The 17,646-nt window shown below is 38.8% G+C and overlaps 2 protein-coding genes across 3 annotated transcripts in view; one reads left to right on the plus strand and one right to left on the minus strand.

Annotated features, from left to right (window-relative positions):
- Positions 1-5,194, plus strand: part of LHFPL2 (LHFPL tetraspan subfamily member 2) — a 98,632-nt gene extending 93,438 nt beyond the window's left edge. Inside the window, exon 3 of the mRNA XM_033164851.1 lies at positions 224-5,194. Coding sequence (XP_033020742.1) covers positions 224-480 — 257 coding nt within the window. The 3' untranslated portion in view covers positions 481-5,194. The remainder of the gene's footprint in view (positions 1-223) is intronic.
- Positions 5,195-7,297: 2,103 nt separating this feature from the next.
- The window catches only part of SCAMP1 (secretory carrier membrane protein 1), a 30,980-nt gene continuing 20,631 nt past the window's right edge, over positions 7,298-17,646 (minus strand). For both annotated transcript variants that reach the window (XM_033164574.1, XM_033164575.1), the window contains 4 exons: positions 17,337-17,496; positions 15,684-15,785; positions 14,029-14,146; positions 7,298-10,524 (listed from right to left, as the gene is read on the minus strand). In XM_033164574.1, the coding sequence (XP_033020465.1) occupies positions 10,360-10,524; positions 14,029-14,146; positions 15,684-15,785; positions 17,337-17,496 (545 nt within the window). In that variant the 3' untranslated portion in view covers positions 7,298-10,359. The remainder of the gene's footprint in view (positions 10,525-14,028; positions 14,147-15,683; positions 15,786-17,336; positions 17,497-17,646) is intronic.

Raw genomic sequence — 17,646 nt, forward strand, 5'->3', positions numbered from 1 at the left:
AGCAGCAACTACATTCAAGATGCCAAACTCAAACCCACAGTTGCACTATAAACAATGCATTGCCTGTCGGTTTCTAAGCCTGCAGGCCAAGTGATTCTGCATTGTAGTTACTGAATCCTCTCCCCTTTTGTCGTGATATACCGGTACTTCCTTTTTGTGCCAGTTTGGTTTACAGTGATGTGTTTGCACTTCTGTTCTAACTACTCTTTCTTTTTCTTGGTAGGTCTCTTCCTTATCCTAGGCTTGATCTTATACCCTGCTGGCTGGGGTTGTCAGAAGGCAATAGACTATTGTGGACATTATGCTTCAGCTTATAAACTTGGTGACTGCTCGCTGGGCTGGGCTTTCTACACTGCAATTGGTGGCACTGTTCTGACATTCATCTGCGCAGTCTTCTCCGCCCAAGCTGAAATTGCCACCTCCAGTGACAAAGTACAGGAAGAAATTGAAGAAGGGAAAAGTCTTATCTGTCTCCTTTAATGACTCAAGAGAACCTTTACATGTCTCAGCAGAATTGGCTTCTAAATGAACTGATGCCAAGACTGATGCCAAGACACACAAAAAAGCCTTTTGGAGCTGAAGCTTTATAGTGCCGCTTAATAGGAATGGAGGACTATCAGCAGCATAAGAAGAAAATGTTACTTTGTCAGCATCACAGCACCTGGCTGCAGTGGAAGGATGCTAGAACATGCAGCTGTTGTCTTCAAGTTTGTATGAACAATGCCTAACAGTTTTGGAAATGCTCAGTTCTACTTGTATGTTCACCATTATGAAAGATTGCAGAGGAATCCTTGGAAGGATATTGCTGAATACAAGTCAATATGTTTCCACTATGTACAGAAAGATAATGTAACCAGGCTTTAAGTTCAAAGGTTTTAGATGTCACCTTGGTGCCATTCCCACAGCAGTTTCTTCTGGATGGATTTAGAAAAGCTTATCTTGTTGAAATAGCACATAGGGAAAACTTGGGTACAGGAAATATGCAGGGATTCCAAATGAAGCTTGCAAGGAAGGGATTTTCATAGGCTGGGGCTTGTAAGCAATACTTTGCCCAGTAAACATGTGAAACAGGTTGCTGTAGTCAGAACAAGTACAGTATACAGCAGCCACCAGAATGAAAGCTAAATTATTTTGGGCTCATAAGCACAGGTAGTACTAGCAATATGCGATTGATTTAGCTGTATAAATGTAGATAGGTGAAGCAAGTCTTAGGAACTAGTAATGGTAGTACTTAGGCCCCAAAGGTGTACCTCCTAGTGGAAGGGTAGACCTTAATCCACTTTCAAGGACAGTAGCAAGCAGAGTACTGGTGCCCACAGGGTACCTCCAATGGCTTCTTCTTGCCATTCCAAGTACAGACTGCCATTGTGTTCATCTTGCCCGAGATTATGTGCCTAAGGACATACTCTATTAAGGTCTGATGTTTTTGAAAGATCTTTTTACAGCTATATTGCACACTGATGATTATAATCAGCTCAATGATTTTCCAGGGGTGATCTTTTTCTGCAAGGCAGTGCATACATACAGTTCTGTAATTTTTCTACAAGCCTAAGAATTTTTGAAACCCATTAAAACGAAATATCATGGTGCTGTCATAATGACACGTTAACTGATGGCTAATATTCAGATGTTCATGTATTAGATTAGCCTTATTAACACTGATCTCTCATATTTTACCTTTTGATAGGAAGAATTTGCAGCAGTTGGAGGCCAAGATGCTAGACTAAATTTTTACATCAAAACCACTAATGATAACCACTTATTTATACCATAGCTTCTAAAATTAAGAAAATTGAAATTTCCAGTAACAAGGAATGTATTTTAGAGAATCTACCCCTCTAACTCAGGTTTATTGTGCATGGCTGCTTCTTCTTTAACCACTGCTATAGTAAGTACTACAAAAATGTGTAACAACTATGTACATGCAAATTTTGTGGGGGTATTACCAACTATGCTGATATGTTCAGTATCAGCAGTGCCGATTAAGACATTATCTTGGACAACAAAAGTTTGCTTTCTTTTGCAGAGCTGCTGCTACTTCTTCCACAATTTCTCCTGTTCAAAAACTTCTGGACATTCCCATTAACAAGTGCATAAAAGGGTGATGCACTACCCACACACATTATGATTAATACAAACATGCATTAAGACTTTAGAAGTGTGATGGATAACAATAAGTCTTCCTAATATAAGGATAGGGTCTTATAAAACAACCAACAACAACCAGGTTCACCTAACCTGAAAACCCAAACATCCAACATTGTCCCACAATTTACAAAGTGGTAGATTACTTGCGACCCAAGCCAAATGCAGCCTACTTTTGTGTCTCTGCCAGGTGCTTAACAACCCTTGTTCATTTTTGTAGCTTTAAGCATGTAGCACATAAAGAAAGGTTTGCAAGGTCCTAGTAACCAAAACACATAGTTGTGAACTATGCTTGGCTTGATAGTCTTCCTCAGACCTGTGCAGCTTGTGACCTATCTCATTCTAGAACATGGTGGGCTTCTCCTGTTTAGAAGGGCTCCCTCTTAATGCACATGGAGTGTCCATGCTGATGTTCTTTAATTTGCTCTCCTTTTTGGTACTGCAGCAGTGAAAAACCTCTGGATTGAAATAGTGAGGTTCAATTAGAGCTAACCTTTTTAGATCAGAATGCATATTCAATAAGGACACAGGGCTAATGAAATATTTGTTTGGCAGAGTCAATTTTATCACAGGATACGATCTTGGCACATTTCACATGGATAATTTTTATGTCTGAAGCTCCCCCCCTCATGAATATTGCTGTAATTATTATGGCTGTGATCCAGGTGTATAGTTACTCCAAGTCAGAATATGCATTCTGTTTCCCCCTTTTAAAAATACAATTGCTCTCACAATTTCTCTTTAGATTTCCTTCTCCCCCAAATGGCAGTTTGCCCATAAAAGCTGTTAAAAAGAAGAGTGCTGGTTCAATAATTTGTTTCACATCTCTTCCCCATTTATTGTTAAGTTGCACTTAACCTCCATACTGCTTTTTGAGATACAAACATTTGAAGGTAATTGAGGGATAACACTAAGATTTCTATTACTTTCTCTAAGGAAACTATCATGGGATTTCAAACCAAGAGTTTCCAGCCTAGAATAGAAGTGGTAAAATCAGCAATTAATGTGTCTAGAGAGTGAGAGTGTGCACAGTTGAAATTAAAGATTTTATGGAACAGATAAGTAGTATATAGGGCTCTTGAAAAGTATTTTAAGGAATTCATTGATGTAACAAATCATTATTTACTTGGTCTCTCACATTTCCAACTGCCCTTTTAGTAAAGGTTCCAAATGGGCATGCCAACTTTAGACAATACACTGTAGTGCTGCAGTGTTTAAAGCAAAAATTGTCATCTTAAAAAAGAGGAAGTTTCCCCCCATGTTGAATTGAACAGCAATTAAAATAAATTGATAAAAGCTGCAGTTGGCAAGAACTTCTTTGCAGTAGGTTTTTACTCCTGTTGGAAAGTAATGGAGAGAATGCTTCTAAGACACTTCCTATGACTCAGGTATGTATCTAAAACCAGCAGCTTCTTTTCTTTGTAAAAATAAATCACATGCACATATGATTGAGCAATGGATCAATCCTGTGTGTTTTAGTCAATTATTTAAACAGGTAAAATATTTCTTTAGTTGTGCAATGACTAATATTTCAAAATCCAGTATGGCAGATACAGCTTTAACCAACACTCAAGTGGCATTTGGTCTAGTTATAAACTCTGCATTCTCATGTACATGAACCACAGAATTGCAGACTATAAATGCTAAGTGAAGTTTCTATAATAACATGGACTGGAAGCACAGTAACCTAGGAGAAGTGTGTGCATTATGAAACTTGGGCCCTGGCAAATATTACCACATAATTGGGAAGTTTAAAATGTATTTAACATTACATCCTACTAAGATGATGCTTTACTGTGCTATTACAGCTACCACCTAGCAAGAACATGTATTTGTTTGTTACCTATAAAACACGGGTATGAATGGTTCCATGGTCAAAAACAAGCTGAGTCCTGCCCATCATGTATTGTAATAAGCTCTAAAGAGACAAGCATTTTCTCTGTTGGAGAGCTTTCCATAAAGTCCTATCTCAGTAATACGCAGCCACAATTTGTGAGGCTATATATTACAGTATTGTGGGAGGAGGGAGAGAACTCAAGGAAAATCTAGTTTAAACAAAAGTTCCAATGGCATAGTTCAGATTTCAAATAAGCACTTCAGTAACCAAACATTGGCATTCCTTACATGGCATAATGCATCTTTCTTATGTTTGAAATATATCCTAGTTTTCATTTAAACTTACATTTCATAAATTCCAAGAAATATTTCATAATTCCAAGAAAACTTACAGCATGGTTGGTTTTGTCACTTTTACACCCATTGCTATCAACACAACTTTGTGTTTCCTTGGACAGAAGCTTTATTGGCAGCCACAAGGTTTAAATCTATACAAGGAATCTTGAAAGTTTACCAGACTACATCCTGTGGTTTAAGAAAGATTTTGTGTTTTACCTCTAAACAAACTTCAAGGACCCCTTTTTATAAAGTATTTTGCCTTCACAAGATGACATATATGTGAATGCTTCTTAGTGTGTGTTATATTAACTCAAGAAATTGTGTTTTAAACCTGTGTTCTAAACAGCTCAAAATGTGTATTAAAAAAATACTTAACTGGTAACAAATTATTTCTTAAATAGCTGCGGCTGAATCATTTTTGTAAACATTTACTGTATTATGTGCCACTGCTTTCCAGAGGGTAAAAAAATTAAAAGATACACATGGCGTGAGATGTGCAATAACAATAAGGAAAAAGAGAGGTTGAAAGGGACAAAGGCAAATACAGCTACACTAATTCTATTTCATATTTATCAGATGTCAACCATGTCCTGTAAAATCCCTCATTGGAAAGAAGGTGGGGTTAACAATAATTGGAATGATGGATTTCCAGCATCTCCTGAACTCTGGGAAATCCAGGCCTACTTATTTATAGCCTAAATGTGAAGGATTGTTTAGCAATTAGCAAGCTCATCAACATAAAAGAAACAAGAGAGGAATGTTTGAAGCTCTATAGTCAGCTAAACATAGTAAAGGATGTTGTTGAGCTGTATTGCTAATTTAATTTGTCTACAATATAGTAATTACTTTGCCTAATAAACAGTTATTAACCCTTGAAGTTTTCTGAGAAATCATTTTTGATTTTGACAAGCCTGATATTACTAGTTTGGGAGCATATGGTTGTGTGTGTGTTTTTTTAAAAAAAATGTTGGTTTAATCTGTATTTTTTAGAAATTTAAATTGTATTAATATTGATGTGTTTGCCACCCAGTGCTCCTTGGAAGAAGGTGAGGAATATAAATCCAATTACTTAATAATTCATGAAAGACACACAAGCCAAGTTGTCCATGCAACAGGAGAGGATCTACAAGAATGAGATTGCCATTGGCTTCTGACTGAATGCGAAAGGAAGAGCAGGTAACACTGTACCAGTGAATAGTTGCACTGTTGGCTGTAACCATTGAGAACCAAAAGAGAACAAAGGCAATCAATTGGAGGCATTTAGCTGTTGTATTTTCCAGTACCAATCTGATAACTAAAAATTGTTGGTGTAATTAGGAAAAATGGGTGAAATTGCAGTTAAGTGTTGGAACCATGTCTAGTAGCTACTGATAGCTTCCACCAATTAGGCTACATTTCCTAGCACAACCTTGGCCAGAAGCTTAGTGAGTTTCGGAAACATACGGTACTCTCAAGGAGCCTCTTCAGCCCAGCTCTAGGGAAAACATACCAAAAGAAGCAATCTATTTTCCCAAAGACCTGTGGATAAAGAACTTGAACAAAACCTTGTGAAATATCCCTAGACATCTCAACAACCATGCATGAGGAAGATTTTAGTGAGGAAAACTCATTTTTTAAACCAATGAAGCCAGATGTCCAAAATATTTAAAAAAATGTTTATTTGAGGGAGGAAGAAAAATGAAGGCACCAAATCAAACATACTTGAAACGAAAGCAAAATTTTAGTTTAGATACATATTAGCTTAGTTCTATTTACTTTTGATATTGGTTACCTGCTTGGGCAGTCTTGGGTTTAGGAGCATGCACAGAATTCTTTGCAGAGAAGATGGTGAGAGAGTACCTTTGGCCATCTGGCTGGATAGACAAAAACGAGGTGAAGCATCACATATTTATGGGAACCTGAGACTAGTACAAGCCAGTCTCTTAGTTGTCACTGTGGTGTTCTTTTGTCCAATCATTATATACACTCCCATCTCTGATGATAGTTGTCTTTGCGGAATGCAGCAGTTATAGCAACAAAGAGCAATAATTGAGTAATTGAACAATGAACACATTTTGCTGCATACTGTCCAGCAACCTGTTCTCACAGTGGCCAACCAGATGCCTGCGATTCCCTGCAACTGTTATTTAGAGGCATTACAAAACCATCAGGCTTATGTAGCTACTGATAGCTCTATCCTCCATGAGTTTGTCTAATTCCCTTCTAAAGCCATTCAAGTTGGTAGCCATCTCTATATCTTTTGGGGAGTCAGTTCCACTAACTCGGCCATCTGAAGGACTACCTGCTTCAATCTGTTCTGACTCTCCCACCATTCTGCTTTATTGGATAACCTCAGCTTCTGGTAGTATTGAGGGGGCGGTTTATTTTCTCCACATGATGCATAATTTTATAAACCTCTGTAATGTCCCCCTATATTTCCCCCCTCCCCCAAAGTACCAAACACTGTAACCTTTCCTTATAGTGGAGTTGCTCCAGTCTCCTTGTTCCCTTCGGTTGCCCTCTTCTATACCTGTTCCATAAATTGTACAGCTTATTCCAGAAGTTTCCCACATATAAAACTTGTGACCTGCTTGTAGCTGCTCAGTTATACACTGTGACCTGTTATAGCAGACACCAGAGCATCGTGAATTAATGATGATGTTAGTTCTGTCTTTATAAGGTCTCTATAGTATGCACACAGAGCCTCTGGTCACACAACTTTTAGAAAGACACAATCAGGGTTTTTACATCATTTCCATAGCACCCAACCCAAACATGGCTTTCATTTTAGCTGTAGCTTGCTGTGTGGCACACAAGGCAGGCTTTGAATAGTGAAAACCAAAAAAATGGCCCACAGCTGTATCTGGTTATATACTTTCCTGGATTGTGGCCACTATCAGTAAACTTTATTGCTACATTCATAAAGGACTCACAGTAGAGAAATTGACCCTCCACAGCAGTGACAAAGCAATCCGGATATAAAAAATACCAGCAAAGGTTTGTTTTCAGAGGTTTCAGTTTACTTCCAACAAGTTCCCAGACAAAATTTAATACTCCTAGATTTCGTCAGTACCGACAAATCATTCTCTTTAAAGTTTCCAATTTACATCACAAAACCAAAACACACCAACTATTACTGGGTGCTTCTTTAAACCAGTCCCAGTTCTAATTGTATCAATTTGTTGTTCTGGTAATCGACATATTTTTCCCACTGCAGCAGATCACAGAATTTATATACAGATTACAAAAAAAAACCCCGATCCAGCTCTAGCTGTGCATAGTTACATGTGATTAGTAGTGCCAGAATCTGGATTGAACGCAGTGTCACACATCAGTTTTTAAGTAATGTATCAAGGTGACTTACAACATATGAAATAATGAAATCAATTCATAATGCAATAAAACCAATGAAGTAATTTCTGCCTCTGTGTAACTACATATGACTAGAGCTGGGTGGGGGAGAAATATGTGATACATTCTGTACACATTAACCCTCTTGCATTTTAGCTTGCCTTTTACAAAAATTTCCTACTCGAGTTTCAAAACTATACAGAGCAAACAATTAGGAAACATTTTTATTCTATGTCACTGAGTTAATACAATAAATATGTAGAACCTTTGAACTACCCAGACATGCAACATCAGAGGATCTGTGTGCATTTGTACAGAACCATGACATTCATCAGTATGGCAAAGCATTGTTAGGAATTTACAAAATATACATATATCCCTCAGATAATCTATTCCAATGCCAAAACTATAGCCAAGAGTACTGACATTCCAGTGTTGAACCTCTGTATTTTCATCTAGCCACAACTGGGTACTACAAAATGACTTAAATAATAGGTATGTAATTTTTAACCGACATATTTTAATCCTGGTGCAAAATATTTTAACATACAACAGCCTTTTGCCAAAAACTAAAAATCAGAAGTTGGGAGAGAATTCTGAGATTCACTCTGCTACTTTTGATTTAACCTTGATGGTGAATTTTGTAGATGATGATCTGTAAAATTGTACACATTAAAATCAACATATGTCGTCTTGTTTTCTTGAACCAAAATAGCTACAAGACTTATGCAAACCAGACTTGCATTTATCTATTTCAAGTTTCATTCTGCTTTATCCCCTGAGGAAAAGAAATATTCAAGAACAATTTATTGATTTTTAAACTGTAAATAAAATTCATCCCCCACCCCAAATACAAGTTACAGGATTAGCAACAAAAATGTTATAGGGCAACTGAAGTAGGATGAAGGATTAAAATAAAATGTACATTAAAGAAAGCTAAACTCTCTCTTACTAATCAAGGACTAAATACATCAAATTCCTCACAACATCCATGATATGACTTGCCCTGTGTTAGGTATAAAAAACTGTTTACAAAATGTATTTCCTAGGTAGTCTATTTTCTAGTATTTGCTGTTGTGATTAAGCTGTCAAATTAATCCTGTTTATTCATATAAGGTAAAGCTTGTAATTTGATATATGAATATACCCCAGACATAGCTTTTAGACCATGCTGAATATTTTTCCAATAGTGGGTCAGCTGAATAATACTTTTCCCAAATAAATATTGGGTCAGAGTATGTTAAGATTAGGACATATATTGAAACACCTTTATGCAGTACCTAAGAATTAAGAGTCTTTAATGACAGCAATTGAATGCTATTTGAAAAGTTAATCCAAGATATGTTCCAAGTTGCAATCCAATAATTCATATATGTCAGAATGTCAGGGGGGTGACCTTAAAATGAGAGCTGATTACGACTCAGGATACAAAGATGAATTAAAAATGAAAAAACCTCTGTGCAACACTCATAGCTAATTCTTACTGCACTGAAAACTCATCCTCAATCAGCATTTTATAAAATGCATTTATTCAGATTAAAAGTCACACATAAAGGCTGAAGTATGTTAAAAAGAATTCAAGTACATAATTAAATTCCATTTTTAAAATGCCTGATTAGAGACTATGGTTGTTTTTAAAGATTTCAATAAGATACTGTATATTCAGATGTTTGTACAAGCAATAAACAGAGTGATTGACAAGGCTAAAGATTTAGTACCATTGTTAAACACAAGTGCACACTTTAAAAAATGCCAGACTCCTTAAGCACAACAAAAATTCCACTGCATTTTAACACAGATCAAAAAGGACTAGCTATGGGAGTGTTCTAAATATTGGTTAATGGGTTCTCTTTAGCAGTATGTTTTCCAAAGACATGAATACTGAAATTAAAAACAGCATATATAATCACTCAGATTCCATTAAACGCAATTCTCACTGCCTGTTGCATCACATATTTTGGTGAGACTACCTGTGCTCCAAAATTTCTGTAAGAAGACCACACGCCATGAAAACAGATCCCAACAAATACTGTGACCATAGTGGTAGAGACAAATTCTGGACCAAAACACTAGCTCAGCATGGTCAAAACTGTTTCATGCAAACTCAGATTTTTATCAAAAGACCTATTATCCTAAAAAAAGAAAGAAATTTACATTATCTATCATACTTATTTTAAGCTTACATTTGTCCTTCATCAGCTGCTGAAGCTATAAAGCAGCAGCCAAAATTTCATATTCAAGACCATCAGTTGCCCTATTCTTTACATTAAGAAAATAGGGAAGCAAGTTGTTATGAATAGAAGGAGTTAATCCAAAGTGCTCGTCTCAAGTCAAAATGAAAGTTTCCAGGGACAGCTATTGACAAGAACCTACCCCCCTTTGCCCCCCCAAAAAAAATCATTTAAGTTGACGCCAGAAGTTGCCATATCAATTTCAGATTCACTGGTTTAAATTTTCACCAAATATAGCGTGCCTCCAAAAAGATGAGGAATAATAGAACCATTTTAAGTTAAGAGTAGTAGCCAGGAAGTACCTTTGAATAAATAAGTGTACAAAGTAATGAAACAAGGACCTTTTCTTGTTTTAGCCCATGCACAGCCGAAGAGACATACATGCTGTGTGCATTTTTAACACAAGTCTTTAGGGAATATAAGTGACTGAAAAAGAACATACAGCTGAAAATGGTAGTGATTTTTTCATTTCTTTTCGCTATATTTGGTTACCCTTGAAAGCGTTTTGAGCAGCACTAGTTGCTGCTGTTGATGCAGCATTGGCTGCAGCAGTTTGTACAGTTTTGTTGGACATCACTCCTGTTGCAAATTCTTGTTGGGCCTTCTCAAAACTTGCTCCAGTTGTGCGGTAGAGACCATGTACCTGTGGAAGAAGCCCAGAGTGAAATGATGAGGAGTGTTTTCCAAAAAGAAAAAGAAAAAATCTTGCATACACAGCACCTAGCAGAGTTTTAGGCACCAACATACAACTTGTAGCAAAAACAGCAATTATGAAGATATTAAATCACTGGTTAAATTTCCCTTGCATTATGTTTCGTGTCTTTGCTTCAAAGCCCTCCAGTATACGTATTTGTTTCCTAGTAAGAAATAGATTACATATCCTACAACAAATGATGCAATATTTTGCCCTTCTTTAATCTGCACTAATAGGAACGTAAGGGCATAACTACATATTACCTGATGCAATATGGGGATGTCGCCAAAAGCAGCAATCCTCCTGCAAGCCCCCCAAGAGCCCTGTAACATGTCACTTATTAAGGGTTGAGACACCATCACATTGCATGCTTCCCTGCTTCCACTTCCCATCAGTGGCTGCCATTGGCAAAGGCCGTGAAGAGCATGATGCGATATCACAGGAGGGATAAGTGATACTACAAATTATAAAGAACTTGAGATGAGAATCCATTTTCACTTTCATTTTTGTGTTGAATGTAGCTAAAGTTCAAGACTCAGTGTGTATGATATTTGTCAGTGTGCACCTCTGAGCACCAAGGTCTTTTTCCTGAATGCAAAACTCGATGCAGCTTTAAGCTATTATGGCTAGAAAGAAACCATTAACAAGCTATACAGCTTTTGATTAATTATAAAATAAGGGAAATATTTATGGTAGCTTTGCCCGTTTCACTTCTAACCATGCAGAGCCAAGAGGATCAAATGAAAAATATAAGCAAAATAATTCCAAAAGCAGCCATGAGTATTTCATTGTAATTGAAACATCTTGTTTGTAAGTGAATATTTTGATGAGGAGTGGAAGAATGTTCTTTAAGAAACAGACTACACCTCTTATCTGGTTTTGTTTTTTTTACAAAAACAAAACAAAACACAAAATGACTTCTAATAATCTGTAAGGATCTAGATAAAACTCAATAAAGGGTTGAGAAAAACTCACTGGACGTATCTTTAAAAAGACTATACTCCAATGAAAACAATGGAATGGGATTTAGTTGCTGCCTTTGTATCTGCTCCAAAGCCCTCCTACGTACATATTTAAATTTGTTACTTAATAAGAAACAGATTTCATATCCCCTTCCAGCAAATGGCTAAATATTTTGCCCTTCTTTAATATTCCAGAATAAGTGTAATCTAAAGTAATAGAGAAGGAAAACATTTCATTCCACCAGGGTTGTTGTTTTTTTTAAACCAACCCTCCTCTAGGCTATGTCAGCTTCTTGAAATCTGTGACCTAATATTAACAGGCTACAGTATGATGAATGTATAGCAAAGCTGAATCATAATTGTCTTAAATTGTTTTTTAAGACAAATTACTTTAAAGATGCTGATGTAAGTAGACCTTACCTAGCTACATTTCTTGAAAAAGCTTTCTATGAATTATTTTTATTGACCATGCTTATTGTCAGAGCCGTCTTAAGGGGATCTGCCGCCCTGGCGCGGCTATCCCTCCGGCGCCCCCGCCATGCCGCCTCTCCGCCGCCTCCCTCCCGCGCTTGCCGCCCCTTGGGAGGGGGGTGGGCGAGCGGGGGGTGAGGGGCGTGGCGCTGGAGCGGCGCGGGGCTCTGCGCGCCCTTCCAGCGCTTCCGGGATGGGAGGCGAGGGCGGCCGGCTCGCGCTCCCGCGCAGCTCGCGCTCTGCGCACAGCTGGACGGCGCGGCGCTGCTGGGCAGCTCGCGCTGCATCGGGCGGGCGGCCGGCTGCGCGCGGGAGCGCAAGCCGGCCGCCCTCGCCTCCCAGAGCCCCAGCTGGAGTGCTGGAAGGTCGCGCAAAGCCCCGCGCCGCTCCAGCTGGGGCTCTGGGAGGCGAGGGCGGGCGGCTTACAGCCCGCCCGCCGGCGCGCGAGTGCCCGCCTGCCCGTGGGGGCGGGGGCGGGTTGGGGAGGAGGAGCCCGGTATGCCGGCGGGCTCGCGGGGGCGCCCCTGGGGCGCCCAGCGCCCTGGCGCACCGCGCCACCGGCTTCTATGGATGAGACGGCTCTGCTTATTGTATCATCTATGATTTGAACTCCACAACAGGTATTCATAAGATATAAAGTGTGACCCCTAGTGGTTACAGAAAAACGACACACATGATTTAACAGATGCTGGACCGTTCAGCCAGAGTGGAGAGCTAAAAACTCAACACTCAACTACCGTGGGTGATTTTTGTCTGTTTAGTAGCCTCCATACATCTCTCTGGTATACTTTGCTCACTCTAGTTCCTCCTCTAACATTCATGGCCACTACTTTTTATAGTCTCAGAATGAAATACCATTAGCTACTTGGGCATGCACAGGGCATACTGATGCATTTCTTCCATTGAAAAAGCTCTTGTGCTATTATTAACAATTTATGGCACATCAGAACAATGTGTGTACTGCCATCTGTTTCCATAATTATAATAACCAAATATCCCTCATCTACCTTGCCTTATTTTCATCTCATCATTTCTTTCAATGTAGGTCCTGAAAGACCTACTTTGACTCCCAGTACGTTTCCGAGCACAATTCAAAGTGTTGGTGCTGACCTTTAAAGCCCTAAATGGCCTCAGCCCAGTATATCTAAAGGAGCGTCTCCACCCCCATCGTTCAGCCCTGTCACTGAGGATCAGCTCTGAGGGTCTTCTGGCGGTTCCCTCACTGCGTTAAGTGAGGTTACAGGGAACCAGGCAGAGGGCCTTCTCGGTGGTGGTGCCCGCCCTGTGGTACGCCCTCCCATCAGATGTCAAGGAAATAAACTAGGGAAGTTTTTAATGTTTGATGTTTTTTTCTGTTTTTAATCTGTTGGGAACCGTCCAGAGTGGCTGGGGAAACCCAGCCGGATGGGTGGGGTATAAATTTATTATTATTATTATTATTATTATTATTATTATTATTATTATTATTTTCTGCAGCTTCTAAATGTTAATCCGCCCTCCCCCCCCCACAAAAAAACAACAACCAGCAACCTTCTCCAACCTAGTGCCTTCCAGATGTTTTGGACAACCACTTCCATCATCTCTGACCATTGGCATGCTGATTAGCACTGATGGGAGGGCACCAGACCAGGAAAACCTGGCCTACACTGACAGAACTTTATGTAGAATTAAAATGAAAGGCGCTGAAGCATAAATTTTACTCTTGGATATATATTATTTGAGAGAAACCCCAAGGATCCTGATGTGCTCTTTTCACAAAAGCCATAAAAATAAGATAACTTCTACAGCTGGAAAAGAGCAAGGGTGGGGAGTGAGGAATCAAGCACATTCCAACTCAAATGAATTTGCAACAATTAAAAGATTCATTTTCCTAATTTGATTCTGTGACATTTCTATCCATGACAATCTGCCCGAGTTAATAGAAATTAAGAAAGAAGTTAGCAGACTCCTTTGATTAACATCTGTGTGCAAACACAAAACCTTCTATCAACAATATGGATTCAACCGACAGAAAACTTACCTTTTTAAACATTACTAGTGAGATGACAGCAGATGCTGTGAAAAGTGCTGCTATGATTATCATCATAATGCCTACTGGAATACTAAGATTGAGCCCAGTGAGGGATGAAATCCATCCACTAAAGACAAGAGAGAGGTAAATAACAAGAGAGACGTAAATAACATATACATGCCCCAATATGATACATCTTGAAACACCATAGCTATTGTTTCTTTCACTAAAATCCTTACAGGAAATTACTGGAGTATTTGGGGAGCCAAGCACAACTAAGGTTTTGAAAGCATTTTAGGTTGACTCTAGAAACAGTAAGGCAGTTCACTATTGAATTATCTTGAAATTCACTTTTCACTATTCCTTGAAGAATCTTGTGGAACTACTGTTTTCTCTAATTATACAGAAAGTTTGGCAACCTTGATAAATATGATAAAGTTTCCTTCAAAATCTCTTCACAAATTGCCTTTCAAGAACTGAGGTGTTGTTGTTTTTTAAGTTTTGTTTTGGCTGCTACCAAATAGGTCAAAACGAAACATCAGTAGGAAGCATCTAACAGATGCTAGGTGGAAACTTCAGCAGACAGTTGGACATTATAATTCGCTCAGCACAAACTTGTCCTAATGGACAAGTCCAGATACACTTCAACAACCTTAGTTTTTTGTACATAAACTGTGCCTCCTCAGCCTCTCATCTGGTTATTGGGCTGGGCTCTTGATGCCTCTGGCCACTTTGTTCTGAATTTGCAGTGAGGGCTCAGCAGGCAGGCATGTTAAACCAGTTGTGATGACAAAGTGCTTGGAATGCCCCGGATCAAGGTGCACTAGGATTGGGATTTGAAACTCCGTTATACAATTGTTTATTTAATTTCTGGATTGCTTACCATAAAGCATTCTGGAGTGATTTAACAATAAAGAGCATATATAAAAACAAGTTCAAGTTCAATGCATACACAGAATGGGATAAAAGTCTCCACTTAAAAAGGCTTGTTGGAAAAGGAAGAGCTTAAATAGGTGTTGAATAGACAATAGAGATGGTCCCTGTCAGACATGTAATGGGAAGATATTCCAAAGGGTAGGTATTGCCCTACTGAAGGCCTAATTCCTATGTTATACAGAATGAACTTCCTGATGGTATGATATCTGTAGGAGGTATCTAACCTGCATAGGTATCTATACCAGTATTGGCACCTTGAGCTTAGCCTGATAGCTGGCAGCCGGTGCAATTCTTTCAGCAGTGATATTCTGCCCTAATGAGCAGTTGAGCCACTGCATTTTTGTACTAGCTGCAGCTTCCAAACCAACTTCGAGGGTAAGCCACATAGAGCACATTGCAGTAAACCAGCCTGGAGATTACCAGCACATAGATGACAGTGGTCCAACTATTCTGGCCGAGAAACAGCTGTGACTTTAGGGATGTGGCTTAAGTGTCATCTACACACCATGGATATTTGGATGATATATTGTTGGTGCAAATCAGTTATGGGCTTTTTTGGTACACAGTCGCTGACTAGATGAACAATTGCTGCTTATTAACAATTGCATAATGGTTCTGCATATCCTCCATAAACTTTCAATTGCAAAATGTTCCTTTGTGCATTGTTGAACTTTGTAAAGGTGGCTTGTTATTGCACTCTCCACTGAATGATAAAATAAGCCACTTACCAATTGCCCCATCCTTGGAATCCTGCAGCCTGGAGTACATGCACAGCAAATTGACAAATGTACACAAAAAAGAAAACGAAGAATCTGAAAGAACTGTCACTCCTAAAAGAGGGAGGGGGGAAATCGTCAGGTGTTTTCACAATATTTAAGAAACATTTCCAAAGTTTATGTTTAATGTCTCTACCAGGAGAGCAAATTAATAGCAACAAACAAAATCATACATACTGTATATCTTTTACAAATAAAACAATTTTTATGAGTACAGCTGATCTCCATGGGAACAGAGCTGCCTCCTACACCCCAACTATCAATATAATCCAATCAAACTACAATAATGTAACACCACAAGCATAGCAACAATTAAAGAATGTCAAGTATGAGAAGCAATCCTCTCCCCACAACCCGCCCCCAAAGCAAACCTAACATAATCTAGCAAGTGCTGTGAACTCTGGCTGCAACAAAAATGATCTTAGTGTTCTGCCTGATATATAATAGGAGTTTCTCCATCTCTTTTTAATTCCAATCTTTTCTTATTTGATGATATGGATAGTTAACTTATTTCAGGATTATTAACTTGTTTTCTTGCATAGCTAGCGGGGGGACCTGCTTTGTTGCTTTTAGCTTTAAGACTAAAAAGATTAATGTTTTGCCAACAAAACAAGGTGCAGTCACTGAGGCCGTATATACCATCTCCGTGGAAACTGGGTGCATGAAGAGGAAGTTTTAAGAAGTAATAGTAGGGACCAACACATAGCAAAGCAATTCTCTTCCAGGGAAGAGAGATAACAGGTCAGAGTCCAATTACGGAGTACTGAGGAAAAGAGATTAAAATGTGCAAAAGAAGAGTTTAGAAGTGTGAGCTGCCTAAACTCAAGAATGCATAAGTGAGTGAGCTTGTGTTCCATTATGCAGGCAAAACAGCCTCTCCTTATCCCTGTCTAGTGCATTATATTAACTGCACCCTCCCCACATTTTAAAATAGATGGATATTGAAAGCCTAATTCTGAGAATAATAGCCTCCAAAAAGCAAGCAGCTTGCCTAATTTAGTCTAAGAGACACAAAGAGAGTAAGCACTGCTTATGAGAAATTCTGTTCATATTAAACCATGGTTTGACTTAGCATTGTGTGCTAACTAAGCCACTATTTATGTTTTGGAACAAAACATGGACACATCTAGCTAACCTATCACACTAATTATAAGAAACAGTGACTACAGAAATACCTCTGGCAAGAGACTACAGTGGTACCTCTGGTTACGTACTTAATTCATTCCGGAGGTCCGTTCTTAACCTGAAACTGTTCTTAACCTGAAGCACCACTTTAGCTAATGGGGCCTCCCGCTGCCACTGTGCCGCCAGAGCACAATTTCTGTTCTTATCCTGAAACAAAGTTCTTAACCCGAAGCGTTATTTCTGGGTTAGCGGAGTCTGTAACCTGAAGCGTCTGCAACCCGAGGTACCACCATAATATATTTATCCATTTGCTAATCTATGCTTTGAGGCCAGTCAGCTACTCTGAAAATTGCCAAACCTGTACAAGAATTCACATTAAAAGTTGTAAAACCAAGTTAAATAGGTGCTAGGTGATTAAAAAGCAGTTAAAATATGTAGTACCTTAATAGCATTAATTTCTCAGTAGGTGGAAATTGTTACCTGAAGGCTCCATAAAGTGGTCTGTACCAGCAGACAAATGAACAAGGAGTAAAAAGCAAGAACCAGAGAATACTCAATCCGAAGTCAACTCCTCGAATGGGCTGTAGGCAAAACCAGGCCAGACACCCAAAGATGTTAAGAAACAGCGTCACTGCATGAACTATAGAAAACAGGCATGTTAAAATTGAATTGCCACAATTCTAAAAATATATAAAAACTTAATAAGCTATCTCTACTCATTTTATATCAGGATCTGATCACTGATCAGGGTGGATAATAATCAAATTCCAAACTTTTTCAAAGTTCTTAC

This window comes from Lacerta agilis, chromosome 11, assembly GCF_009819535.1.
Source record: "Lacerta agilis isolate rLacAgi1 chromosome 11, rLacAgi1.pri, whole genome shotgun sequence".
NCBI classification, from domain to species: Eukaryota; Metazoa; Chordata; class Lepidosauria; order Squamata; family Lacertidae; genus Lacerta; species Lacerta agilis.